The sequence below is a fragment of the Leptosomus discolor genome, unplaced genomic scaffold (genome assembly GCF_034619465.1).
Source record: "Leptosomus discolor isolate bLepDis1 unplaced genomic scaffold, bLepDis1.hap2 HAP2_SCAFFOLD_29, whole genome shotgun sequence".
Taxonomy (NCBI): Eukaryota; Metazoa; Chordata; class Aves; order Leptosomiformes; family Leptosomidae; genus Leptosomus; species Leptosomus discolor.
This window is the reverse complement of record NW_028237772.1, coordinates 677,152-704,586: the sequence shown is the minus strand read 5'-3', so window position 1 is coordinate 704,586 and position 27,435 is coordinate 677,152. Positions and strand designations below refer to the sequence as shown.

Here is a 27,435-nt window from a genome sequence, read left to right as displayed (position 1 = left end):
CGGGGAGCTGCCAGCCCTCGCCTCCCTGCTGCACCCCCCGCCAGCGCCACCGCCACGGCCCGGCGAGGCGGGCCGCGACCTGTCCCTATGTACCCGTCCGGAGAGGCTGTCAGTGCCCGTGGTGGTGCTGAGCAGTGACAGCGAGGAGGAGGAGGAGGAGGCGCTGGGGGAGGAGGAGGAAGAGCTGGTGGAGGAGGAAAATCTGGAGGAGGAGGCGGAGCAGGAGGTGCTAGATGTGGAGGAGGAGGATTATGATGGGGTGGTGGTAGGCGACATGGTGGTAGACGATGTGGTGGCGGTAGAGGAAGAGGAGGACGAAGACGAAGACGTGGTAGAGGTCATCCCTTTGTCTGAGAGGATCCAGAGAAGAGTGGAAGTAAGAAGGGAGGTGGCTTTCAAGGTCCCCCACCTGGGCAGTGGGGATGCAGCCTGGAGAACTGGCCCTTGTGCCCGTGGTGACCCGGTGGCACTGGGCAGCCGACGGCCGTGGGAAGCCCTGGCATTTGGAGCAGGGTCTGGCAGCAGCTGCCATGGCACGGCTGATGCCGAGAGGCCCTCCTGGTCCCTGCTGCCGGCCTCTCGGCGGGACTCCACAGAGCAGCCCAGTAGGTCCCTGCTAAGCGGAGCGAGCCCAGAAACATCCCCCCCCACCCAAGAAGTCCAAATACAGTCAGAGGGACAGGGAGGCACCCTGCCAGGTGGCGTGGCAGAGGAGGAAGGAGCGAGAAGCACGGAGGAGGCAGCAGGAGCAGGAAAAAGAGAGGAAGAGGGTCTTTGACACGATGCTGAAAGCTCAGCGACCAGGGGACTGCCAGAAATACCTAACGGCGGTGCTGGATCCTGGTACTTGTCCCCACAGCCCACCTCTGCCTTGGGCTGAGTGGGGTCTCCTCTTTGTGGAAGCCTGACCCAGGCACCGGTTCCAGCTCTCTTCCAGTCCGAATGCGGTGAACAGATCCTCGGTGCCTTGCAGGCCACGAATTATTCCTGCCTGGTTGAGAATCAGACTGTTCCCTGCAGCATCACCTGGAGGAGGAAAATCGTGTCATCTCAGGTTTGTGAGCAAAATCTCCTTGTTCTTGCCCTTTCCTTCCTCTGTTACTTGCACTCGTTAGCAGTTGTATTTAGCAACCCAAGTAAAAACCCTCGAATCTCCCTGCCTCAGAGCTCTGAGTGGCAGCGCTGGTTGGAGCGACTCAGAAGCAGACTGTTGGTCTGGCTGTTGGTTTTCCTGTCTGGACAGATGGAAGAAGAAGATGAACGGGCAGAAGATCCCAATGTCCTGGCTGTGCTTCACTTGGAGGAGCTTTTGTCCATGGTTCACAACTCCGTACAAGTGAGAGTGCTGATGACTTCTGTGCCCCCAGACACGCCTTGCTGTGAAGGTGGTGGTTGTCATCCCCCTTCACGGCAGGAAGGTTTTGATGGGGGTTGGAGCCACAGTTTCAGTAAACCAGAAATCTGGTTTTAGAAGCCATTAACGGGTCAAAACCACTAGGGTTGTACAATGCAAAGTTCTGACAAGCTTTCGTTCCCAGTTACAACTTGTCACAGATTTTTGAGGAGGTAACATTGGCAGATGAAGTGAGATTATTTTTGAATTCCTTCTGCCTGTCACGGGTTAGGGCAGGAAATAAAGGGCAGTGAGGCCACTGCCGTAACTTTGTGCTGCATCAAGTATTGCCTGCTTGCCCCTGAGGAGCATCGCAAACAGATTTTCTCATCTGCAGATCCAGCTGCAGAATCAGAGCCATAGATTGCTGCGCTTGCATGTGCACCTCAGAAGGGTTTAACTCCTTTTCTCTGTTGATCTTTGCAGGAGGCCCAGGGCTGTGCAGAAGGACAGGAGACCCTCCAGAGCTACGTAGCTCGTGCGATGGAGAAAATGCCCGGGAAAACTCTGGCGCTGGCCGTAGTTGGAGCACAAAATTGTTTCAGGTTAAACTCTTTTCCCTCCAAATGTTTCTGTGTTGTCTCTGCCCTTGAAAAACACCATCAGCGCTTACATTAACTCCTTCTAGCAAAGACCGGAGCGTAAGAGGTGTTCCCACCCAGAACTGCTCCACGCTTTGTTGTATAGAAACAGAAGCAAAGGTCCATCCAGCCTGTCACCACAATGACCTGGGGAAGAGCGTGAGCTCCCAACCTTGCTTTACTCTTCTTAGGTCTTTCCTATTTCCGTCAAAAACCACACTGGGACAGGCAGCGGTGAATGGAAACCAAGAGGAGGGACAGCGAAAAGGGAGAAAAAGGAAAGCTGAGGACTCTGGCCCAGTGGTAACCAGAATGGACGTGGAAGAGGTGAGTCCTTTTCAAACTGATGGCACGCAGCCACCAGCTCTTGTTGTCTGCTATTGCTTGAGCATTTGACCCAATCCCACACTTTTTGGACAGGGGGGGATTCAGTCCCCGTTAGTCCGTGTGTCTGTGGACAGAGCTCTTTGGGCTCAGCTCCCCCCTGCTCAAGGACGTCCCTGCTGTACCACGGACCGACGTGTCTCGTTCACCTCCATCCTGACATCCGTCTCGCTCAGCATCTCTCGCCCTTCGTGGCCCGCTGGCAAAGCATGTCAGCGCTGCCTTGGGCTGGCTGGCCTGCGTGGAACAAGCGCCTGCCACTGAGGAGCTGCAGCAGCTGAAATGGCACTCAACTGCTCTTAACTGGCAGGAGACAGGCTGCCCCATAATACTTCAGTGCCTTAAATAAGCTGTTCCCCCAACGGGGAGAGCTTCGATGTTCTTGTCCTCGAGCAAGATGCTGTGACCCTTTCAACCAAGAGTGGAGTTGGATGTGAGAAGATCCATTGTTCCATCTCTTGTTTCCAATGATCTTTACAGGCCTTGCTCGATGTGCAGCTGAGGAAACAAATCCAAGTCAGGTTTTTTGAGACCTGGGGGGAGTTCGGAGCATACACCACCGTGTTCACAAAAGCTGTAGCTGAAGCACCTTTCCAGTGAGTAAGCAGACGAGGTTTGGTCATGTCTTCTTTGGAGAGGCTGCACTTTCACAGGGACTGGGGGGGAACAGCAGGTACGGGGCTGCACTTCAGGGCAACACGGTGTGACGATTTTGAAAGACCAGGCGACACAAAGCAGCTGCTCATTCAGCACAGGGTTGGTTCTTGGAAACGGAGGTCCTGCCCGGGGAGGGGTGGGGACAGACGCTGGTTTCACATTGGAGTCTCACTTGACATCGAGCAAAGCTCTTGTTGTCAGTCTGATTTGAGGAGTGGGAAGGGAATGCAAGTAGAGCTGGGCTTTTACAGCACCAGCTTTTCTTCCGTGTGTAGCCAAGAGAGACATTACTGAGGAGGAGCTGCTTAACTGCTGCCATGGATAAGGAAGAACAGCAGCAGGTTGCACAGCAGTGGCTAAGCAAGCCCCCTTGTGCTGTCCCACACGATCACAGCATTCCTGTCACAGCAGCTGCTGTATGTCACATCTCGGCCGTGAGAAGAGGTGAGATGCCATTAACAGTGACACGTAGAAGTGTTTCATTACAGTGGACAGTGAGAAAGTGAATTCTTGTTTACCCCTTTGTATGTGTGTTGGCTTGTGTCAGGATTGCTCCCAAGTACAGGATCGTTTCTTTTTCGGTAGGAAATTGGATGTAAAGAAAATCGGGCCCAGTTTTTAACATTTACTTTGATGCCAGCAGTGTCTGTAACAGCACAGAGTGAGAGGTGGCTCTCCTTCTCTGGCCGTGTGACAACAGGTGCAGGGATAGGATTTTCTTCGCAGCCTCATTGCCTCATTTCCTTTCCCATCCTTTGTTCTCCCGAGGCGAGAGCAAGAGAAGACAGGGCTCCCTTTCAGCTTAGAGAAGGAGCGGTGCAGAGGGGTGAAGGCGGCTCCTTCTCAAAAGGGTCTCTTGGAAGCTTGGAAGAGACAGATACAACAATTTAACCGGGTCAGCCTCGAGACGACTGAGGCTATCGTGTCCGTCTACCCTTCTCCTCAGCTTCTGTACCGGGAGAGAATGCCTCAGGAATACTGAGGACTGTGTGCAGGCAGCCAGCTAACGTAAGGAGGGGAAGAAATCATTTCATTGGTATTAAATTGGACACAACAGTTCTGTGTGAGCTGTTTAGTAAGGCAGTGAGGGAACTGGTGCCACGGCACCCATTGCTTTGGTCTTACAGAGCAGGCTACTGAGGGAGCAGTGTTGGTTCTGCGTCGGCCTGTGAGCTCCCAAATGAGAGCTGGGGAGAGACGGGGTGAAAAAGGAGCTTCCGTTGTGAAAGGGTGGAGCGGTGACAGGCGCAGAGCTTGGATTATTTTTTTGAGCAACGGATGCAACTGGATGACACCGCTGTTCCTTTGTGTTGCTTTTAGGCCTATAGCAGATGCTCTTCGGAGCAGGAGAAGGAAAACATGCTGGCGAATATCCCCGTGTGCCGCGGCAATGGTGTGACAGCCACCTCCCGGTGGATCGGCCCAGAGCTCTCCTGCCGAATCTATCTGCAGATGACTGCCCCCAGTCCTGGCCTCTCTTTGTATTTCACTGGCTAGCCCCAGGCAATGAGGATTTTAGTGTTTGCCTGGTTCAAGTACTCAGTTTTCTGCCGGGCACAAGGACTTAGAGAACAAACAGTCATTGATCCTAGTTTAAAGACTTAAAACAGATTTAGAATTGATTGTAGCAGAAGGTTGGATGAAGTTGCTGAACGCGTGGAGTTTACACAAGAAAGATGGTCAACATCTTCCAGAAGAGCACGAGTTGGACATGGTTGAGAGTCGACAGTTCCTTTTATTTATTTTATCCAAAATAAAATATTTTGAATAATAACGATCTTTGCTTCTTAATATGCCATCTTGAATGCAGACAGCTATGCCATCTGTCAAAAGGAATACTTTCTACTGCAAGTAGTTATCTTCCCTCTCCACTGTGAAAAATCCTAATGCTAAAGCAACGCGGTGCTGCCCCCCAGTACCTGCCCTAGTGAGGTGGAAGAGCTTTGCCTCACCAAATAGACTCAGTGTTCCACTGTGGCAGATGGGAAGGAGGAAGACTAATTTTCAGATATCAATTTAGACTGCCCTGGTTCAGTCTCCAGACGACTTAATTGATACAGGGTCTTTAAATCTGATTATATGCATGGAATGATGAGATCTGAACAGTTTGCACAAAAAAAAAAAAAGCTTTCTTTTCATTAGATTGGGGAATATGTTGTTAAGAGAGGGTCAGACAGTGAGGGACAAAGAAAGAGGGTCGATTTGTGGATGGAAGGGCTGAAAAAAGGAATACCTAGAGAAGTAATGGACAGACAAGCCACTAGAATCTTAAAAATATTCCTATCCAATTGGATTAAAGAAAAGCCCAACATCCCCTCTGCACCCTCTTTCCCGATTCGTGCCTGTAAGACCGAGGAGAGAAAAAATGAGCAGCAGGCAAACGATCTCCACCTCCTCCTGTCAGTGAGCTGAGGGGAGGAGGGTGGCAATATTGAAGGAGGCTCACTGAAAATGAAAAGGGCGGTTTGGAGATTACTTGTGCAACTTGGCAAAACGCTCCCTCACCAGTCCCTGCAGAGAGGGTGCTAAAGCTGCCCGGCGAGACAGCAAGTTTGATCCCCGACTCCCTTTCTGCCTGCGAGATAATACCACCAGCAAAAATCCTACTGTACGAGTGCACCAATGGGCGTGGCAGCATCGACATGGAACCCGCACACTGTTTAAAACATTTTGGTCTAGTACTAATCAAAGTAAGTGAGGATGTAACTGTGTGTGGAGAAATGAATCGGGGGCGTGGAAATGTAAATATTGTGATCGATATGGAGACGAAACCATTTTAGGAGGAGCACTAGGACCGGGAAACACATTGTATTCTGAGCAACCCATAGACTCTGCAATGTGGGAAGGTCCCTTCGCCAATGGGACCTGGGCTTTGCAAGGGCATGACTGGATATGCGGACGGCAGCCTATCGAAGATTGCCACCAAACTGGTCTGGTATATGCTATGTGGGATCCTTCAGGCCCCTATTCTTCCTGTTAGCCTCTGATGAGGGAAACCAGTTAGGAATTAGGGTGTACAATGAGTTGAGGCGTGAGAACAGGAGTATTGATACCAGTCTGACCCGAAACAGTGGTCAAAAATGGAGAAAGGATGAGCGGCCCACTGAGAGAATCAGACGACATTATGGCCCAGCTAGTTGGAACCCCAACGAACTGATAGCGGGAGCCAGAGAACCGCATAACCCGCTTACAGGCAATATTAGAAATCCTAACCAATCGGAGAGCTGATGCTTTGGACTCGTTAGCTGACCAATGTACCCACATGAGAAATGCCATTTTTCACCTTTGCATGGTTTTGCATTCTCTGTTAGCCGAGGAAGGAGGAGTGTGGAAGGATATCTTCGAAATAAGGGACATGTGAACAATCCAGCCTTTCCAGAGAATCGGAGCTGGGACGTACCGGAACTGCTGAAAGTAGAAACAACTTCCGGTGCAGGGGGCATGAACGTCTTACAGGTGCAGGAGAAGAGACAGCCGCCATTCATGACGCCGTTGTAATTTCTTGAAGAAGATGGGTGTGAACATTTGTGACCGTGACTTGAACATGACTCGCAATGTGGCCAATCAGGTTGGACTATGGGCCGTTAGTTGTGATGAAGCCAATCAGTATTTATTGGGTGTGGTCGAGGGTTATAAATGGCACTGGAAACACGGAAATAAAGGTTCACTTGTTAGATCACATTGATCGTGTCAGTGTCCTCACGCAGCTCCCGCACGGGGGGGGGGGTGTGTGTGGCAAGGTTTTGGTAGGGAGGGGACAGGGGAACCCCGGCGTCACCCCTGGGGTCACCCTAAACCCCCCCTTCCCCCTCCCCCCCCTAAAAAAAAGAAAAAACAAAACGAACCTCACATAGGAAAAAAAAATCCTGAAGTGCAATAAAGAATCCCTGCTTAATAACACTGAGTTGTTGTTGAGTTTTCTCAGATTCAGTTGACAACTCAGAGGCGACAATCTCTGTCCGACTGCAGGAGCCGCTGAGGACAGGGACTCCCTAGGCGCGCCCCGGGACCTTTCCTCGGAGGGACTCCCTGACTCATCTGGCTCGCTGCAGGGGTGGACAGGGACCATCTACGGAAAAAGGTATTCCTTCTGGTCTGCTTCTGTAATTTGCTCAGTGCTCGCACTGTGCGCTGGTCAGCATTGATGTCGACGTGTATTTTCACCACTCGCACTGATATTTAACTACCTGAATTGGAACTCGTCTGACATAGGTATGATATTGGATCTTAGTCTGCTCAATGCTATAGTTGCTATTGTAGTAATCAGAGTTGCAAGGGTCCTTTTGGGTCTTTTGTGTGAATGGTGTAAAGGAGCTCCTCGTGTGATTGTGTAAAAATTGGTTATCAGTGTTGGAATGCGTGAGTGAGTGAGACGCAGTGTTCTTGTTATCGTTATACGGATGATATTTTGTTAGCCGCACCTGGTTTGCCGCTTTTAGATGAAATAGAAAAGGACACGCGGGACAGTCGCTTCAGGGAAAAGGCAAGAAGAGCGCGAGATGGTGCGCGAAGACACAAAATCCTTCTGACAGCCCATGGAATACCCCAGTGTTCGTAATCAAAAAGAAATCAGGAAAATGGCGACTGCTACATGACCTACAATAAATTAATGCTGTCATAGCTACAGTGGGAGCTCTACAACCGGGCCTACCCTCACCGGCCATGATCCCTGTGAATTGGGGAAATATTGTAGTGGATTTAAAACCTTTTTTTTTTTTTTTTACTATCCCATTGGCCTCCCAAGACAACGAAAAATTTGCATTTTCTGTGCCTTCTTGAAATCGTGTGGAACCTTCAAAAAGGTATCAATGGAAGGTTTTACCAAAGGCACGAAAAATTCACCAACAATTTGTGAATGATTTGTAGCACAAACTTTGTCGCCTGTGAGGGAAAAATTCCCAACTAGTTATTGTTACCATTACATGGATGACGTCCTGTTAGCATCAAACAGCAAGGAGCAGTTGAGAGACATGGAGAATTGGACCAGAAACTCATTACAACAAAATGGGTTAGTTATTGCCCCCGAAAAAGACAAAAGGTAGAACCCTGGAAATATTTGGGAATGACAATTACAAGTAAACAGGTTGTGCCACAGCCTGTGAAACTCAACCTTAAGGTTAAAACACTTAACGATGTACAGAAAATGATGGGATCTTTGAATTGGATCAGGCCTTATCTTGGGCTGACAAATTCGCAGTTGCAACCATTATTGGAATTATTAAAAATTCTACTGATCCAGCAGAACCCAGAATATTAAATGAGGAAGCACTAGGTGGAATTCATAAGGTGGAACAATCTAGACATGAGAAATTTGTCTCTCGAATAGACTTGGCTCGATTGGTACAATTCTTTGTACTAATTGACACAACTGTACCATTTGGTGCTTTGGTGCAGTGGAATCCTGAGTGGGATGACCCGTTACATATTTTAGAATGGATGTTTTTATCATTCCGGCCGCAAAAAACTGCTCCTGGATTGTTTGAACTCACTGCTGATGTGATCATAAAAGCCAGAAAACGATGTCTAGAACTAACAGGGCGTGATCCAGCTACTATTGTTTTTCCTGTTCTAAACTGGTATTTTGAATGGTGTCTGGCAAATACTTATGAGCTACAAGCGGCCATGGCGAGTTTTCAAGGGCAAATATTGTACCATCTACCATCACACCCGCTACTGAAATTTGCTCGAGAAATACCATTTGGTCAGAAAAACTTCAGCCAGCCAGAACCTGTAAAAGGCCCCACTGTCTTTACAGATGGTTCAGGAAAATCAGGTAAAGCAGCAGCAGTATGGTATGAAAACAACAACTGGAACAACACAGTAGTATATCAAAAAGGTTCTCCACAAGTAGTAGAGCTGCGTGCCATGGCTGTTGGTTTTTCTATTTTTACTTCTCCTGTAAATATTGTCACTGACTCAGCATATGTAGCCAATGGGGTTAATCCATTGGATAAAGTGGTCTTGACTATGTCAGACAATCAAATCTTATTTGAGGTGCTTTGGAACTCTGGAAGAACATTCAACAGTGAAAAGAACCTTCTTTTGTTATGCATGTTCGTACTCATACCACTTGACCCGGATTTTGTGCAGAAGGTAATTCAAGAGTGATGCTCTTGTTTCTGCTATGGCTCTAACTACTGTTCCTAACACGAAGCAACAAGCTCTATTATCACATCAATTTTTTCATCGAGGTTTTCGAGCTTTACGACGGCAGTTTGGTTTGTCCCGTACTGAGGCTCGTTCTGTTGTAGCTGCCTGCCCTGATTGCCAGGGCACTCACACCCCAGTGTGTTTTGGTAGTAATCCCAGAGCTATGCAGTCCTTGCAGATTTGGCAAGCTGATGTTACTCGTATTAACGAGTTTGGCCGACAGAAGTACGTTCATGTTTCTATTGATACTTCTTCTCACGCTTTGGTAGCAACAGCACATAACGGAGAAACCGGAAAAGATGTGATTCGACATTTACAGAGGGCTCTTTCTATGCTTGGGGTGCCACGCCAAATTAAAAGGGACAATGGCCCAGCATATGCTTCACGGAAAGATCAAACATTGTTTAGTTTATGGAGTGTTACTCATGTTACAGGCATTCCCCATTCCCCAACAGGACAAGCCGTCGTTGAGCGTGCACATGGCACATTGAAGCGTCAGCTTCAAAAAACAAAAAGGGGGAATGATTGGGGAACCGCCTCAGGCATGTTTAGATAAAGCAGTTTCTGTTCTTAACTTCCTTCATTATGGGGACACTTCTCTACCTCCTCTTTTTCTACATTTTTCTTCTCCTTTTTCAAAACAGGATTTGCAAAAGGGTGTCAAAGTGCAGATTAAAGATTTAGTTACTGGCCAGTGGAGTGGACCGTGTGAGCTGATCACCTGGGGCAGGGGTTATGCTTGCGTCTCTACAGATGCCGGCCCTCGCTGGGTTCCTGCTGGGTGTGTTCGGCCTGTGCTGGAACCTGCATCAGGGTGAAGAATGGGTAGTTCCACAACCCAAGCAGAACGTCCGGGTAACTTCAGATACGTGATGTATCAAGAAGCTTTGTGCCTTTCTACTGCGAACCCTGAAAATCCATTCTCCACGTGTTTGCTTGGGTTGCCATTAGACATCTGACCATTCAGAACTTATTTTCAAGAGCATACAGCAGCTAGAAGAAGAGATGAAGCGTTTGACAGAGGATGATGGCTTAGATTGACTGAAAAGGAGGTTTAAAGGGTGGGGGCTGTCTGGGTAGTTAATATCTCTGATTGAAACGGTGAGGGCAGTCATCTTGGTAATTGGGACCGTGCTTTGGATGTTGCCTTGTCTTGTCAGTCTTCTGCAAAGGGCCCTGCAGAAACTGTTCATGCAACATTTCTTGCACAAAAACAAAAAAGGGGAATTGTCGGGGATAGCCTGACTGAGGAAGATGCAATTGGCCTCGACAGCATCCCAGTATACCCATGAGAAGATGAAAGAAGTGGATGAAGAATGTTGTAAACAGGGTTGAGGGGGTGATAAGAGACTGAGCAAGAAGAGACTAAACAAGTGAATACCACAGAGCAGAAATTTGGCAAGAGAATGAAGTGGGAAATAGAGTAGGAGCTCCAGCCAGTCAGTGTGTGAATAGAGGTGAATGGAGAGAGGTACTGAGCAAATCATTTTAGCAGCCTTAGTGCATGAACGGGTGGACAGATAAGAAAGGTTATAAAAGGGTATGTTTTTTCTGCTGCGCCATCTCGGCCATCTTGGCTTTTGTAACATAATAAAGGCTGCCCTTTTTTACCTATATTTTTGTCGGTGTCGGTCCCTACCGCGACAATACACAACCTCACGTGCGCGCGCGCACCCACACACACACTACACGGCTGTGCCGTGCTTTGGTTACGCACACAGACACCGCGGTGCATGTTGGTGACCAGCTCTGCTGAGGACTACTCACAGGGACCCTTCCTCACGCGGAGAGGCCGGCTGTCTCTTGTCTGCAGCTGGGGGCAGCTCGCAGCCAGATCCCCTTCGTGTCCTTCTCCAGCCGCTTTTCCTTTTGCCCATCTCTTCAGCTTCAGCCTAGAGCTGGATGCAGCTGACGGCATCCCCAGGGCAGGAACAGACAACCGAGCCCCTGGCACGGCCTCTGGCAGAGGGAAAGAACCCCGACTGTCACAGCCAGCCCCAGGCCGGAGCCCCCCCTGCTGCAGCAGCTCCTGCAGACCCCGCTCCTTGCCCACACTGCTGCTGAAGGCCTCTGGGTTAACAGAGCCCTGGGCCTGCCCGAGGCCCCACTCGCCACTGCCAGGACAGGTCGTGGGGCAGCCTGGGGCTGTGAAACAGGCCTCAGGGCAGGGGCTGGGGATGGGGCAGCTGCAGGGGGTGAAAATGGCTGAGGCGGCTCAGGGGGGCTCTGGGAGTCGGGGTGCCCAGTGCCTCTGATGGGGGGTCTGTCTCCTTCTCCTTCCCCTGCCCAGCTGTCGGGTCACCCTGGGGCTGCCCCAGCCAGCCCGGCTCCGGCTTGGAGCTCCCACCCACCACCCCCGGGAAGCCAGCAGGCAGGAGACACCCTGTCGCCCGCCCAAGGGCCTGGCTCACCTCAGGGGCATCCCCAGCCCTCACCTCAGCTGGGCCATGGCTGGAGCAGAGCCTGCACCTCCCGGCACCAACAGGGCTGCCCGGCAGCCCCTGCCCCAGGACTACAGCTCCCAGCATGCCCCGGGGCTCCTTCCTGCTGCCTGCCCCTGCAGGGATACTTCCCCCGGCCCCGCCCCGCCCCCGCGGGCCCCATGGCCCCTCCCCGGGGCACAGGCCAGAGCAGGGCGGGAAACAGCCCCCAGAGCCTGAGGGCCAGCGGGAGGGGGGAGTGTGGGGCAGGGCGGCAGAGAGGGACCCAGCAGCGATGGCCTCTGGGGTGGGGGAGCAGGGGGAGCACGAGGGGCCCGGGCAGGCAGAGAGGAGGCTAAAGAAGATGGGGACGAGGAGCCAGAGTGAGGAAGAGGAAGAGAAGCAGCACAAGAGGCTGCAGGGCAGAAAGGGAACAGCTGGAAACCAGGGAGCCAGAGCCTGAGAGAAAGGGAGAAAGACGCAAAATACCGGCTGTGGGCACTGCTGCCATTGCTTGAGCACTGCCCAGGAACTGCACGGCCAGGAGCCTCAAAATAAGGGCGGCCTGTGAAAGCCCTGCCCCGGGCCCGGTCCTGCACCCCGATGGTGGTGGTGAATGTCGCACGGCAGGGTGGCCAGGGCCGGGGGGAGAAAACCCGTTGGGGGGTGGAATTGCCCAGCTGCTTTTTGTTTGCTGGTTGCTTTTGTGTTTTTTAAAAAATAGCATTTAAGCTCTGAATACAACCAGCAAGTAGAAAGGAACCAGGCGTACCAGGCTGGGCACATTTAAAGCCCAAACCCGTTCAACAGCCGCGCAAGCCACTACTGCCTCCTCCTGCAAACATTCCACCGCCCACCTGCAGGGAGAGGCAGCCGCCCTTTTTCTTGAGCCTTCTGCAGGTTCGGCACCACCCAGTACACTCATGCAAGGACGGACTCTGCCTACCAACCAATATGGTATCTATTCTGTTTTATTTCCGTACACGTGATCGCGCATTCTGCCAAAAGGACATGTACGCCTTGTCTTGTAGTTGACACTTCCTCAGGACTGGCTTATCTTGCAGCTGCAGCTCTTCTTGTTCCTGTCTGCTCTCTCACGGGTAGACTAGAATCATCTCAAGGTCCAAGTCGTCCTGTTCAGGGGCCTCAGTCCAGCTGAGATCCCCCACAATGGACAAAGAGTCAGATACGGTGCCTAACAGGTTACAGGCATGGCCACGCAAACACAAGTCCTTTGTTAAAGTCGGCTTGTTCCTGAAAACGCGTGTTCAGGGAAAGATGAGAATCAAACGCTTTGGTGTTCTGAAATCAGTCTCAACCGTATAAATACTGCCCAGGGGAGCTGGGAAAGTTAGATCCAGACAGGCTTAAGTCCCAGGAAATTGTCACATCTTTTCCCAATACTCTTACCTTCACAGGTTGGTGCTTTATTGTTGTGGTGGGTTGACCCTGGCCAAAATGCCAAGTGCCCACCCAAGCCGCTCAATCACTCCCCCTCCTTAACTGGACAGGAGAGAGGAGAGAAAAAAAATAACAACTGGCTTGTGGGGTTGAGATAAGGACAGGGAGATCACTCAGCATTTACCGTCACGGGCAAAACAGACTCAACTGAAAGGAAATGTGATTTATTACCAATTAACTCAGAGAGGAGTAATGAGAAATAAAACCAAATCTTAAAACACCTTCCCTGCACCCCTCCCTTCTTTCCCGGGCTTAACTTTGATCCCGATTTTCCTCCCTCCTCCCCCCCCAGCGGCAAAGGGGGAAAACAGGGAATGGGGTTCCTTCATGAACTGCTCCAGCGTGGGTCTCCTCCATGGGGTGCAGTCCTTCAGGAAACGACTGCTCCAGCGTGAGCCAACCTCACGGGGTCACCAGCAGCAAAACTGCTCCAGCATGGCCTTCTCTCTCCCCACGGGCCACAGGTCCTGCCAGGAGCCTGCTCCAGTGCAGGCTTCCCACGGAGTCACAGCTTCCTTCAGGTATCCACCTACTCCAGCGTGGTGGCGCTCCACGGGGTGTAGGCAGTCATCTGCTCCACCAGCCATGGGCTGCAGTGGGACAGCCTGCCTCACCGTGGTCTTCACCACAGGCCGCAGGGGGATCGCTGCTCCGGCGCCTGCAGCATCTCCTGCCCCTCCTTCTTCACTGACCTGGGTGTCTGCAGGATGTTTCTCTCCCATATTCTCACTCCTCTCCCTCGCTGCAATTACTGCTGCGCAACAACTTTTTCACTCTCTTACACACGTTATCATAGAGGCGAAAAACGCTGTCGCTGATGGGCTCGGCCTTGGCCAGCGGCGGGTCCGTCTTAAAGCCGGCTGGCATTGGCTATATCTGACATAGAGGAGACTTCTAGCAGCTTCATACAGAAGCCACCCCTGTAACCCCCCCGCTACCAAAACCTTGCCACGCAGACCCGTTACACTTGTATTTCTCATTCAGGCCAGGGCGATGTTCGGCAAAGGAAAACACTAAGAGCAATGAGAGAAAGAGATGCGCTTCAGAAGCTGAGACACTGAAGAGATGAGACGTAGCTGGGGCTAGCAAATTCAAGGCAATTCTTAGATCACTTAAGCAGAATCATCCTTGACTAGCGGAAAGTCGATGAGGCAATAATGGGAGCAACACAAACCATTGGGCATTGGTGGAATTACAGGAACCATCAAAGCAGAATTTGGCTTAAGCTGTTTGAACACCCATCTATGTTGAGCCTGTACCCTCTTGCTCTAGCCCCCAACAAACCCTCACTGGCCAGGGAGCAGAATTGGGAAAAAGGAGAGCAGACCCGTGGGTAGAAGCGCAACAGATTGAAAGAAAACCCTACCAATAGCAGCAGAGACATACTCAGCCAGATGAATATCCAGTGGTCACAATCGACCAGAGAGCAGTCCTCGGGAGAAACCGGAGGAGCAGCAGGAGAAGGAACCGCAGGAGGAACCTCAGCAGGAGCCCCCTCTCCTGTCCTCAGCCAACCTACCCCCTTGAACATGACCATGACATTATGGCATGGGCTACAGCCGTATCTAACTCAGGTCAGCTGCCCTGGCTGACTGGAGCCTGCCTAGCGTGGCTGGCCTGTGATTTTATCCCAGACACACCAGGACAACAGAGCACTGCCAGGGCAAGCGATTACACAGGGCACAGCGCAGTCTGCAGTCAAATTCACAGTCTTGTCTCCTATCAGTTTCTTTTAGAACTATTTTATTTTAAACTATTAAAGAGTTTATTTTATTCAGAAAGAGAGTTCTTGCAACTCTCCTTCTTGACAAGCTTTGCTGACAGCTAGGCAGTAAACAACGCCACAGATCGAGTCGATGATGGCCTCGGGTCAGCAGCAGAGGTCAGTCAGCAGAGGTGCCCTCACCCCAGGAGGCTTCGGTGGGCTGAAGCACGTCCTGATGCACCAGCTGGCTGTCACCCTAAAGAGAATTCACTGTTAGCTGAATGAAACTACTGCAGCTGGAATTGTTATGCACCCCATTCCTAACACCAGCCCCTCCTTCTGCTGTGAGGCTTGCCCTCGCACCAGCCTTACAGGTCCTAAGGCCTAAGGAACCCAGTGGGTCGTGGGCAAGCACGGGCCACTGCCACCTTACAGGGACACGGGGAGCGACCACCGCATGCCTCCCTGGGACATGGGCATGCACCAGGCACTTCAAGGGAGACGGACACCCTGCCAGGCTGTGGGGCCCTCCTCCTGGGACCAGGGCACCCATGGGGCACCTCACAGCTACGGATGCCTCTTCTCTCCTGCCTCACATCCCACTACGCATGGACAGCGGCGCTGGCTTGCACCGCTGCCTTTCATGTGGCCACTCTGTCGGATGCCTGCTCTGGCTGCAGTTGCAAGGGAAGATCGAGAACACTCTCCTCTCTTACATTTTTGGTTTACCTTTTTCTGAGACTGTTGGTGCTGGAGATTTTTCAGGCAGCGGTAACGCCTCAGGGACCTGACCAGCAAATGGGTGTTTGCCCTCAGACAGCAGTCTATGTCGCCAGGGTCAAAGACGCCCTTCCCGCAGCAGGCTGTCTCCTCAGAAGATGAAACCGGCTGTCCGCTTTCCTGGAAATGACAGGAGCAGGGGCACAATGAAGCTTTGGGGACCAAGAATTGCGCTGCTGGGCTTGGCTTCCTCTGAAAGAACCGCAGCCTTGCAGGACTGCTTCGTTGGGCTGAGGAAACCTGCAGCAAGCCCCGTGTCGTGCTGGGGGCTCCTGCAGGGTTTCAGCCCTGAGGCTTGGCATGTCCTTGGAGAAGAGGTGGAGGACCTCTCGGGGCCTGCTGAGGCTTTCTTACACGCACTGCGTTTTGTTTTTCCATTGCAAGCCTTCTTGATCAAGGCTGCTGTGGTTCCCTGCTCCCCATAAGCCCAGTCCCTTCCTGTGGGACTGATCTCCATGGCTCACCTGGCTCTGGGGTCCGGTCACTTTTCTCCACAGGCCAAGCAAGGTCCAAATGATGAAGAGCAGCTCCACAGCTTGCCAGGTCTTCCAAAAGATCCTGCTGGTTTCTGCGTGGGCAAGGCAGTCCCAGAGCTGGCCCCAAAGGTAAGGCAGGGTGGAAGCTGACTGCACCAACGAGGGCGGCTGCTTCAGGCCTTCAGGACTCCCACCCATCCTGAACCTGACCCAGTGCTGGGGGCTCCGAAGGCCAATGCTGCTGGGCCATTCGGCCGTCCAGCTCTCTGCTTCACTGGGCACTTGCTTCAGGTCTTCCTTAAGCACACCCGTCTTGACCACGACCCGGCCTGGCAGGAAGGGAAGGCCAACGCCACCCAGGAGTAGAAAAAACACGGCGAGAGCCCTGGTCGGGCAGGGAACCGGGCCGGCCATGATCCTGCTCTCTCCCTCAGAAAAGAGCAGCCACGTAGGAGCTGGCTGAGCAGACTGCGGGCAGCGACCCCCTGAACCGAGTGGCTGCCCCACACGTCTGAGTTTGCAAGCGTTGCCGAGGTGTCAACCCCAGGCCGATGTCACGCCTAGCGCTGTGACATCACCGAGCCTTTGCCTGCCCGCCCAGCAGGCTTTCCCCGCCCACCCAGAACACTGAGGCCCAGCTGGGGAGGCCCGAGGTAGGGTGGATTTTGAAGCCTGCTGCTCCCACTGGCGTGCCCACCAGTGGACACCGAGCACAGCAGGGGTGCAGGACTGAGCCCCCTGTCTTTTGGGCTGTGCCCGGAACGGGTCAGCCGGAAGGAACTACACACAGCGCTCCTTTCGAGCTGCGTTCAGCGCTGTGCCCCAGCTGGGCAGCCGTGACAAGGATCTGCTCACAATTCCCTTGGGGGCACGTGGCAGTCCACGTTAAGAGGAAAGCCAAAACTCCACTCTTGGTTTGATAGCATCTCAACCATTCCGATTTAGGAGCGCGATTAGTCCAGAACGCTTCTGGCAGGGAGATGACTGACGGGGTCCTGGGCATTCACCGTCCCCTGCCACCTCACTGCCACAGGGGCACGCCAGACATCAACCCAGCACCACTGGAAATAAAAACGACCTATTCCCAATTTTTAACACCATGGACAAAGAGTCAGATACGGTGCCTAACAGGTTACAGGCATGGCCACTCAAACACAAGTCCTTTGTTAAAGTCGGCTTGTTCCTGAAAACGCGTGTTCAGGGAAAGATGAGAATCAGACGCTTTGGTGTTCTGAAATCAGTCTCAACTGTATAAATACATGCCCAGGCGAGCCGGGAAAGTTAGATGCAGACAGGCTGAAGTCCCAGGAAATTGTCACATCTTTTCCCAGGACTCTTACCTTCACAGGTTGGTGCTTTATTGTTGTGGTGGGTTGACCCTGGCCAAAATGCCAAGTGCTCATCTGTTTTGGTTTGAAAGACAGGTGTCTGCGGAGGAAGGCAGGAGCCTCCCTTGAAATGGAAAGTGCAACCTCCTTCCCTCCAAATTATTATAATTTTGAAATTAACGAGCCTTCAGGCAAAGATATGGGGAATAGGAATAACAGTACTTTACTTATATATATATATATATATATAACACAAGGCAGGGAAAAAAAAAAAACCAACCCACTGGTTTACACTGACAGAGTCAGAAATACAACCTGACACCCTGTTAGGGTGGCAGTAGCAGCCTGATAAGATGCTGGCTGCAGTCCTCCTGAAGCGATGGCTGTAGTTCTGTGGAAGCAGCAATCAGGTAAAAGAGTCTGGTCTTCCTCCGAAGGTCCAGTGGTAGGTAGGTAGCTCTTGTCCTCTGGAACTCCAGTTGGGGGGGAAAGCTCCTCTGGGAATCCAGTGGAAGAAGGCTGCTAGGATATTCGAAATCTCAGTTTTTATTTGGCAAGGACTGCTTGGCTCCTTCCCCCCCCTCCCCTCCCCGGGCGGAGCATCTCACAATGGGATGGGGAGTCCTGAGGCAGTTCCTTGATGGGCCATGAACAGGAGATAGTCCAGGAGCCAGTTATCCATGGGTCAGGTGACAAGGCATTGTTGTGCCCATTAACAGAAGATAGTCCAGAGGGGGGAGGCAGAGAGCACCGCCCCACCTGGTCTCAACAGCTCCTGAAGATGGTAATAGAATCCTTTATTTTTCCTTTTGGCACATTTTACACTGTAACCTAGGACACCACCCAAGCCGCTCTATCACTCCCCCTCCTTAACTGGACAGGAGAGAGGAGAGAAAAAAAATAACAACTGGCTTGTGGGGTTGAGATAAGGACAGGGAGATCACTCAGCATTTACCGTCACGGGAAAACAGACTCAACTGAAAGGAAATGTGATTTATTACCATTTAACTCAGAGAGGAGTAATGAGAAATAAAACCAAATCTTAAAACACCTTCCCTGCACCCCTCCCTTCTTTCCCGGGCTTAACTTTGATCCCGATTTTCCTCCCTCCTCCCCCCCAGCGGCACAGGGGGAAAACAGGGAATGGGAGTTGGGGTCAGTTCATCACCCTGTTGTTTTCTGCCGCCTCTTCCTCCCCCGGGGGAGGACTCCTCACACACTTCCCCTGCTCCAATGTGGGGTCCCTCTCACGGGAGAAAGCCCTCCGTGACTTCTCCAGCATGAGTCCTCTTGCGGGTTCAGTTCTCCGTGAACTGCTCCAGCATGGGTTTCCTCCATGGGGTGCAGTCCTTCAGGAACCAACTGCTCCAGCGTGAACCCCTCTCACGGGGTCACCAGCAGCAAACCTGCTCCAGCGTGGCCTTCTCTCTCCCCACGGGCCACAGGTCCTGCCAGGAGCCTGCTCCAGTGCAGGCTTCCCACGGGGTCACAGACTCCTTCAGGTATCCACCTACTCCGGTGTGCTGGCCCTCCCCAGGGTGTAGGCAGTCATCTGCTCCACCGCCCACGGGCTGCAGGGGGACAGCCTGCCTCACCGTGGTCTTCACCACAGGCCACAGGGGGATCGCTGCTCCGGCGCCTGCAGCATCTCCTGCCCCTCCTTCTTCACTGACCTGGGTGTCTGCAGGATGTTTCTCTCCCATATTCTCACTCCTCTCACTCGCTGCAATTACTGCTGCGCAATCACTTTTTCACTCTCTTAAACACGTTATCACAGAGGCGAAAAACGCTGTCGCTGATGGGCTCGGCCTTGGCCAGCGGCAGGTCCGTCTTAAAGCCGGCTGGCATTGGCTATATCTGACATAGGGGAGACTTCTAGCGGCTTCATACAGAAGCCACCCCTGTAACCCCCCCGCTACCAAAACCTTGCCACGCAGACCCGTTACAGCTTGGTATCCACAGCTGCGTTTTCAGTCTCCAAAGCCTCAGTGTCAGGCTCCAAAGCCTCATTTCTAACTTTGGAGGTTAACGCTTTCGAGGTGCAAGGACTCATTTGCAGGGCCCTCAGCGTCATTTTGAAGCCCCAAAGTCTCCTTTGGAAGCTCCAAAGCCTCCTATCTAGAGCCCAAAGCACACAATGGTGACCACAGCCTCATTCTTACTTTCCAGTTTGGGTTTGTTAATCTGAAGCCACATTTCAGGCTCAAAAGCCTCATTTCTAGGGCCCAAGGGGAGTGTTTGGCTTTGCAGTCTGTCACTTTCAGGCTCCAAAGCCTCCCTTTTAGATTCCAGACAGGCATTTGAGGGTCCAAGCTGCATCGTGAGCGTGCTAATCCTCCCTGGGAGGGTCCAAAGCCCTCTTTCAGGGCTCAAAGCCTGAGTTTGCGGTCCCAAACCCTCCGTTTTAAGGTCCATAATGTCAGGTTTAAAGGAGGGTTTGGGCCCTGAAAAGGAGATTGTGGGCACTGAAATTGGGATTTGCACGCTAAAAAAGAGGGTTTGGGATCTAAAATGAGGGTTTGGACCCTGAAGTGTGGATTTGGACCCTGAAGTGTGGATTTGGACCCTAAAAAGAAGGTTTGGTTTCTAAAAAATAGGTTTGGGGCACTGAAATGGGGATTTGGACCCTAAAAAGGAGTGTTTGGACCCTAGAAAGAAGGGTTTGGAGCAGGAATTGGGGATTTGGACCTAAGAAAAGGACTACTTGGCCCCTAAAAAGGAGGTCTTGGGCCCTGAACTGAGCATTTGCACCCTAAAAAGGAGGCTTTGGGCCCTAAAAAGGATGGTTTGGGGCACAAAAGAGCAGATTTGGGCCCTGATTTAGGCATTTGGACAGTTACATGTCATTCCAATCAGGGCTGTACTGTTTTACTATAAACTTGAGATTTTGAGTAACGCCTACTGGGTCACTGCGATACTTTTGGGCAGCATCTTTCCATTGCTTCAGATCGTTACAAGAGAATGGTATTTTGACTCTTCCTGTTTCTCCATCCGGTCCAACTGCGTCCCAGAGAGGAGCTGGGAAAACTTTCGGTTGTCTGCCTTCCCCGGGTTCGGGGAAGGTATCGGGCTATCTGGTGGGGAGGAGGGAGGATGTGGAGGGGTACGGACCCTTTCTAAGTCCTCATCTCGCCCTTGTGGCTGCTGAGGGGGCCTAAAGAGTTCACTCAGATCTTGTTCTGACCCGGAGTTAGTTTGACTTTTCTCTGTACACCTTTGGCCAATGCGACAAGCCAAACAGCATCTTTTTAGTTTCTTTTTGTTTTCTGTTTGAATGCGAGGACCATGGGGTCTCGTGGGGGTACTAATCCGCAGTCCCTTTGCCACTCAGGATTGTCCTGGAGAACAAAGAACATATCAGCATATGTTACTTCATCCCATTTCCCTTCTCTCCTCAGAAACAACAGTAACTGTAAGAGCGTGTTGTAGTCTAACGTGCCGCCTTCCTTAGGCCCTTTTGCCCCATCTTCCAGCTTATAAAGCGGCCACCATTGATTGCAATACTTGATTAACTTTCTCTTATTTTCTGTGCCCCCTTGTCCTGCTCTATCTTTCCAATGCGTCAGAACACATCCTAAAGGGGATTTTTCATAAGGTTTACTCTTTCCTCCCCCCATCTTTTGGTTTTCAAACCTGAAACCTTCCTTATCTTTTTCCTTCTCCGCACAACTCTACTTTCCACGTACCAACTTTACTACTTATCAATATCCACGTATCAAGGATGGGCACGGCACTCCTTATTCAAGGCAATAATTACATGGCAATTCTTGTTGTTTGGTTTTGGGGTTTCTAAATTAATCTGGCGAACGCCACCCCAGAAGCTCAGAGCTGTGTCCCCCCTCCAGCATCGTGTCCAGCCTCAATCGTGTGGCTGTGGTGCTGCTTGTTTTTTCCAAAACACAGCCAATCAAGTTTTTTAGTTTCTTTTTTTTTTTGCAACAACTATCTTTTTAGGTACTGCCAAATTTAGAGTCAATTTTATTTAAAAAAAAAAAAACAACCCAAAAGCTGGCTGACCACTGCTCCGAGGTGAGCTCAGAAATGAGTTCTCCTAAAGCCTATGTGCAGCGAGGCAGGAACATCCCTGGCTCACCACGAACCCCTTCAATGCCAGCCTGGCTGGGATTGCATTTTTGGGGTGCAGCAGCTCCGCAGGCTGATGGGAGCTCACCTGTCCTGCTGCCAGCACGGGTCTGCTCTGGGGTTCCCCTCAGGGTTTCGCACCCTCCTGCTCACCCCAGAAGGCCCACCAGCTTTGTCCCATCCCTGCCCCCGGCCATGTGTCCTTGCATGCCTGCCTGGGGGAGCCAGGGCTGTCCCCACGTGCATGGCCACACATCCCCGCACTGCTTCCAGGGGGTTTCTTGCCTGGTACCTCTTCACTTGTGACAGGTGACAACTCGTGCTAGGTCTCAGCACGCAGTGGGGCTTTCTCTCACAGAATGGGTGGCAGAAAGGGGTGGGGGAAAAGCAGCCCCAAGCCATGGGGGTGGCATAAAGGGAAGGAAGGGATGTGTCCCCTCAAGGTTGGGGGCAGAGAAGGGGTTATGGTACTTTGCTCTGGAGGTGGGAAGCATCAGCTGCCCCTGAACTGGGCGTCGGTCGGTGCCTCCGTTTTCCTACCAATGGCAGCGTTGGAAGAGGGACAAGGGGGTGACAAAGGGGATTTCTCCACCTGGAGATAAGGAAACGAGCTCAGTGATGCTCATCCCTTGGGATAGGCGACAGCAAACTTGTGGGCTTGGGGTGGGATTTGCTTCTGGCATTAAGCCGTGTCCTGCCGCCACCCTTCCCACTGAGGTCCCCATGTCACACCTCCTTCAGCAGCAGCATCAACCTCCTGCTCCCCCAGACTCTCTTTGGGGCCACCAGCTCCCCTGGCAGGGGCCGTCGGGGCTCGTAGAGGCCAGGGGGTGTCAGGGGGAGCATGGCAACACGGGGCCAGCACAGACCCTGGGAGGGGGTTGGACAGGGGGTGGTTTCAGCTCCTCCGCTGACAGGTGGCTGCAGGACCAGGGATGCTGCTGACCCTTCCTTGATGATGGGAAGATCCCAACCCAGGGCCACCCCATTCAGGCCACGCAGGCGCTTGGCTGCCCATCGCCCTTTATTGCCGCTCGCTGGAGCCACTCGCTCGCCTGCTCGGTGGTGGGTGTTCGGCCAGGGACCCCCAGTCCCACCGGGCTGCTGGGGCGCTGGATCCATCCAGCTGGGGCCGGAGGAGCTTCGACGCCTGGGAGAGGTGGCTATGGGACGAGGCTGGCCTGTGCTCCAGCGAGGCGGTGGTGCCCGGGGGCGAGGGGCAGGGGTTAGCCCCCTGCAGCCCACGGGGCAGGCACCGGCTGCGGGCAGCTCTGCCAGCCCAGGACGGGGCAGGCACCTGCCCGGCCAGAGACCCCGAGAAACGGGGTCCTGGCCCCCCCCCTGAAGCAGACACCGGCCAGGAACAAGCCCCCCATGGCCCCCCCACCTCACTCCACCTCCAACGTGGGGACTGCTTGCCCCATCCTCCAGTCCTCCCCCTCCATCCTGCCCCTCCCCATCCTACCCCAGACCCTCATCCCACCCTTCCCAGCCACAGGTACAGTCCCCTGATCACCCCCACCCACCAGGAGACAGCAGGGTGCCCTGTCCCCGCCCCCGGTGCCCTGAGAGGGCCATAGCCGTCTGGCTGAGTGAGGACCCAGCGCTCTGGGGCTGTGAGAGCAGGAGGCCAGTGTCCTGGATGTCCCACTGCCTTGAGGACAGTGTGGGCTTGTCCCTCAGGAAGCCTGGCAGGAGAGACCAGAGGGAGCTGGGGTAGGGGGAGCCAGGGGCAACAGGGGTGGGGGAAAACCTGGCACCCCATAGGTGCCTTGCCCGCCTGGCTGTTCCCTTCACACCCAGCAGATCCCCGGCCGTACCATCCTTACCCACGAGCACAGGCAGCTGCCCGTCCCTCCGGCCCCTGGAGATGCGGCCATCCTGACCCAACAGCTCCATCTCAGTGTACTGGGAAGAGAGAGCAGACTGGCTGAAACACAGGACCAAATTCAGCATCCCCACGCAACCCTCCCACACCCAGCTCTCCCCGGGGGAACCTGAGGCACAGATTCCCTCCAGACGCTCAGCATCAGCCTCCCAGCCTCGGTCGCTCCCACCCTATCCTTACCTTTGTCGTCCCTACCTTGAGGGAGAGCACGATTGGGCACTGGAGCGGCCGTGGTGTGTGGAAGCCCTAGTGACATTTCTGAAGAAGCATGTAATATCAGTAAAGATGATAGAGAAATGGGCAGAAGATCCCAACGTCCTGGCTGTGCTTCACTTGGAGGAGCTTTTGTCCATGGTTCACAACTCTGTACAAGTGAGAGTGCTGATGACTTCTGTGCCCCCAGACACGCCTTGCTGTGAAGGTGGTGGTTGTCATCCCCCTTCACGGCAGGATGGTTTTGATGGGGGTTGGAGCCACAGTTTCAGTAAACCAGAAATCTGGTTTTAGAAGCCATTAACGGGTCAAAACCACTAGGGTTGTACAATGCAAAGTTCTGACAAGCTTTCATTCCCAGTTACAACTTGTCACAGACTTTTGAGGAGGTAACATTGGCAGATGAAGTGAGATTATTTTTGATTTCCTTCTGCCTGTCACGGGTTAGGGCAGGAAATAAAGGGCAGTGAGGCCACTGCCGTAACTTTAGGCTGCATCAAGTATTGCCTGCTTGCCCCTGAGGAGCATCGCAAACAGATTTTCTCATCTGCAGATCCAGCTGCAGAATCAGAGCCATAGGTTGCTGCGCTTACATGTGCACCTCAGAAGGGTTTAACTCCTTTTCTCTGTTGATCTTTGCAGGAGGCCCAGGGCTGTGCAGAAGGACAGGAGACCCTCCAGAGCTACGTAGCTCGTGCGATGGAGAAAATGCCCGGGAAAACTCTGGCGCTGGCCGTAGTTGGAGCACAAAATTGTTTCAGGTCAAACTCTTTTCCCTCCAAATGTTTCTGTGTTGTCTCTGCCCTTGAAAAACACCATCAGCGCTTACATTAACACCTTCTAGCAAAGACTGGAGCGTAAGAGGTGTTCCCACCCAGAACTGCTCCACGCTTTGCTGTATAGAAACAGAAGCAAAGGTCCATCCAGCCTGTCACCACAATGACCTGGGGAAGAGCATGAGCTCCCAGCCTTGCTTTACTCTTCTTAGGTCTTTCTATTTCCGTCAAAAACCAGACTGGGACAGGCAGCGGTGAATGGAAACCAAGAGGAGGGACAGCGAAAAGGGAGAAAAAGGAAAGCTGAGGACTCTGGCCCGGTGGTAACCAGAATGGACGTGGAAGAGGTGAGTCCTTTTCAAACTGATGGCACGCAGCCACCATCTCTCGTTGTCTGCCTTTGCTTGAGCATTTGACCCAATCCCACACTTTTTGGACAGGGGGGATTCAGCCCCCGTTAGTCCGTGTGTCTGTGGACAGAGCTCTTTGGGCTCAGCTCCCCCCTGCTCAAGGACGTCCCTGCTGTACCACGGACCGACATGTCTCGTTCACCTCCATCCTGACATCCGTCTCGCTCAGCATCTCTCGCCCTTCGTGGCCCGCTGGCAAAGCATGTCAGCGCTGCCTTGGGCTGGCTGGCCTGCGTGGAACAAGCGCCTGCCACTGAGGAGCTGCAGCAGCTGAAATGGCACTCAACTGCTCTTAACTGGCAGGAGACAGGCTGCCCCATAATACTTCAGTGCCTTAAATAAGCTGTTCCCCAAATGGGGAGAGCTTCGATGTTCTTGTCCTCGAGCAAGATGCTGTGACCCTTTCAACCAAGAGTGGAGTTGGATGTGAGAAGATCCATTGTTCCATCTGTTGTTTCCAATGATCTTTACAGGCCTTGCTCGATGTGCAGCTGAGGAAACAAATCCAAGTCAGGTTTTTTGAGACCTGGGGGGAGATCGGAGCATACGCCACCGTGTTCACAAAAGCTGTAGCTGAAGCACCGTTCAAGTGAGTAAGCAGACGAGGTTTGGTCATGTCTTCTTTGGAGAGGCTGCACTTTCACAGGGACTGCGGGGGAACAGCAGGTACGGGGCTGCACTTCAGGGCAACACGGTGTGATGATTTTGAAACACCAGGCGACACAGAGCAGCTGCTCATTCAGCACAGGGTTGGTTCTTGGAAACGGAGGTCCTGCCCGGGGAGGGGTGGGGACAGACGCTGGTTTCACATTGGAGTCTCACTTGACATCGAGCAAAGCTCTTGTTGTCAGTCTGATTTGAGGAGTGGGAAGGGAATGCAAGTAGAGCTGGGCTTTTACAGCACCAGCTTTTCTTCGGTGTGTAGCCAAGAGAGACATTACTGAGGAGGAGCTGCTTAACTGCTGCTATGGATAAGGAAGAACAGCAGCAGGTTGTACAGCAGTGGCTAAGCAAGCCCCCTTGTGCTGTCCCACACGATCACAGCATTCCTGTCACAGCAGCTGCTGTATGTCACATCTCGGCCGTGAGAAGAGGTGAGATGTCATTAACAGTGACACGTAGAAGTGTTTCATTACGGTGGACAGTGAGAAAGTGAATTCTTGTTTACCCCTTTCTATGTGTGTTGGCTTGTGTCAGGATTGCTCCCAAGTACAGGATCGTTTCTTTTTCGGTAGGAAATTGGATGTAAAGAAAATCGGGCCCAGTTTTTAACATTTACTTTGATGCCAGCAGTGTCTGTAACAGCACAGAGTGAGAGGTGGCTCTCCTTCTCTGGCCGTGTGACAACAGGTGCAGGGATAGGATTTTCTTCGCAGCCTCATTGCCTCATTTCCTTTCCCATCCTTTGTTCTCCCGAGGCGAGAGCAAGAGAAGACAGGGCTCCCTTTCAGCTTAGAGAAGGAGCGGTGCAGAGGGGTGAAGGCGGCTCCTTCTCAAAAGGGTCTCTTGGAAGCTTGGAAGAGACAGATACAACAATTTAACCGGGTCAGCCTCAAGACGACTGAGGCTATCGTGTCCGTCTACCCTTCTCCTCAGCTTCTGTACCGGGTGAGGATGCCTCAGGAATACTGAGGACTGTGTGCAGGCAGCCAGCTAACGTAAGGAGGGGAAGAAATCATTTCATTGGTATTAAATTGGACACAACAGTTCTGTGCGAGATGTTTAGTAAGGCAGTGAGGGAACTGGTGCCACGGCACCCATTGCTTTGGCCTTACAGAGCAGGCTACTGAGGGAGCAGTGTTGGTTCTGCGTCGGCCTGTGAGCTCTCAAATGAGATCTGGGGAGAGACGGGGTGAAAAAGGAGCTTCCGTTGTGAAAGGGTGGAGCGGTGACAGGCGCAGAGCTTGGATTATTTTTTTGAGCAACGGATGCAACTGGATGACACCGCTGTTACTTGTGTTGCTTTTAGGCCTATAGCAGATGCTCTTCAGAGCAGGAGAAGGAAAACATGCTGGCGAATATCCCCGTGTGCCGCGGCGACGGTGTGACAGCCACCTCCCGGTGGATCGGCCCAGAGCTCTCCTGCCGAATCTATCTGCAGATGACTGCCCCCAGTCCTGGCCTCTCTTTGTATTTCACTGGCTAGCCCCAGGCAATGAGGATTTTAGTGTTTGCCTGGTTCAAGTACTCAGTTTTCTGCCGGGCACAAGGACTTAGAGAACAAACGGTCATCGATCCTAGTTTAAAGACTTAAAACAGATTTAGAATTGATTGTAGCAGAAGGTTGGATGAAGTTGCTGAACGCGTGGAGTTTACACAAGAAAGACGGTCAACATCTTCCAGAAGAGCACGAGTTGGACATGGTTGAGAGTCGACAGTTCCTTTTATTTATTTTATCCAAAATAAATTATTTTGAATAATAACGATCTTTGCTTCTTAATATGCCATCTTGAATGTAGACAGGTACGTCATCTGTCGAAAGGAATACTTTCTACTGCAAGTAGTTATCTTCCCTCTCCACTGTGAAAACTCCTAATGCTAAAGCAACGCGGTGCTGCCCCCCAGCACCTGCCCTTGTGAGGTGGAAGAGCTTTGCCTCACCAAATAGACTCAGTGTTCCACTGTGGCAGATGGGAAGGAGTAAGACTAATTTTCAGATATCAATTTAGACTGCCCTGGTTCAGTCTCCAGACGGCTTGAATGATAGAGGGTCTTGAAATCTGATTATAT

The 27,435-nt window shown here is 52.4% G+C and overlaps 1 protein-coding gene across 1 annotated transcript; it reads left to right on the top strand.

The window, feature by feature from the left end:
* The first annotated feature begins 274 nt into the window (after positions 1–274).
* LOC147412848 (structure-specific endonuclease subunit EME1-like) lies at positions 275–26,851 on the top strand. The gene is made up of 9 exons (XM_086480954.1): positions 275–376; positions 636–843; positions 927–1,054; positions 1,244–1,336; positions 1,820–1,938; positions 2,166–2,301; positions 25,179–25,294; positions 26,124–26,313; positions 26,675–26,851. The coding sequence occupies exons 1-9, from the start codon at positions 275–277 to the stop codon at positions 26,849–26,851; spliced, it is 1,269 nt and encodes a 422-aa protein (XP_086337080.1).
* Positions 26,852–27,435: the final 584 nt, after the last annotated feature.

Bases quoted from the DNA above. Each gene is read 5' to 3' on its own strand.
- LOC147412848 (XM_086480954.1), top strand. From the start codon at position 275: ATGGTGGTAGACGATGTGGTGGCGGTAGAGGAAGAGGAGGACGAAGAC. The intron at 1,055-1,243 runs GTTTGTGAGCAA...CTGTCTGGACAG, and splicing joins GGAAAATCGTGTCATCTCAG to ATGGAAGAAGAAGATGAACG. The intron at 26,314-26,674 runs GTGAGGATGCCT...TGTTGCTTTTAG, and splicing joins CTCCTCAGCTTCTGTACCGG to GCCTATAGCAGATGCTCTTC.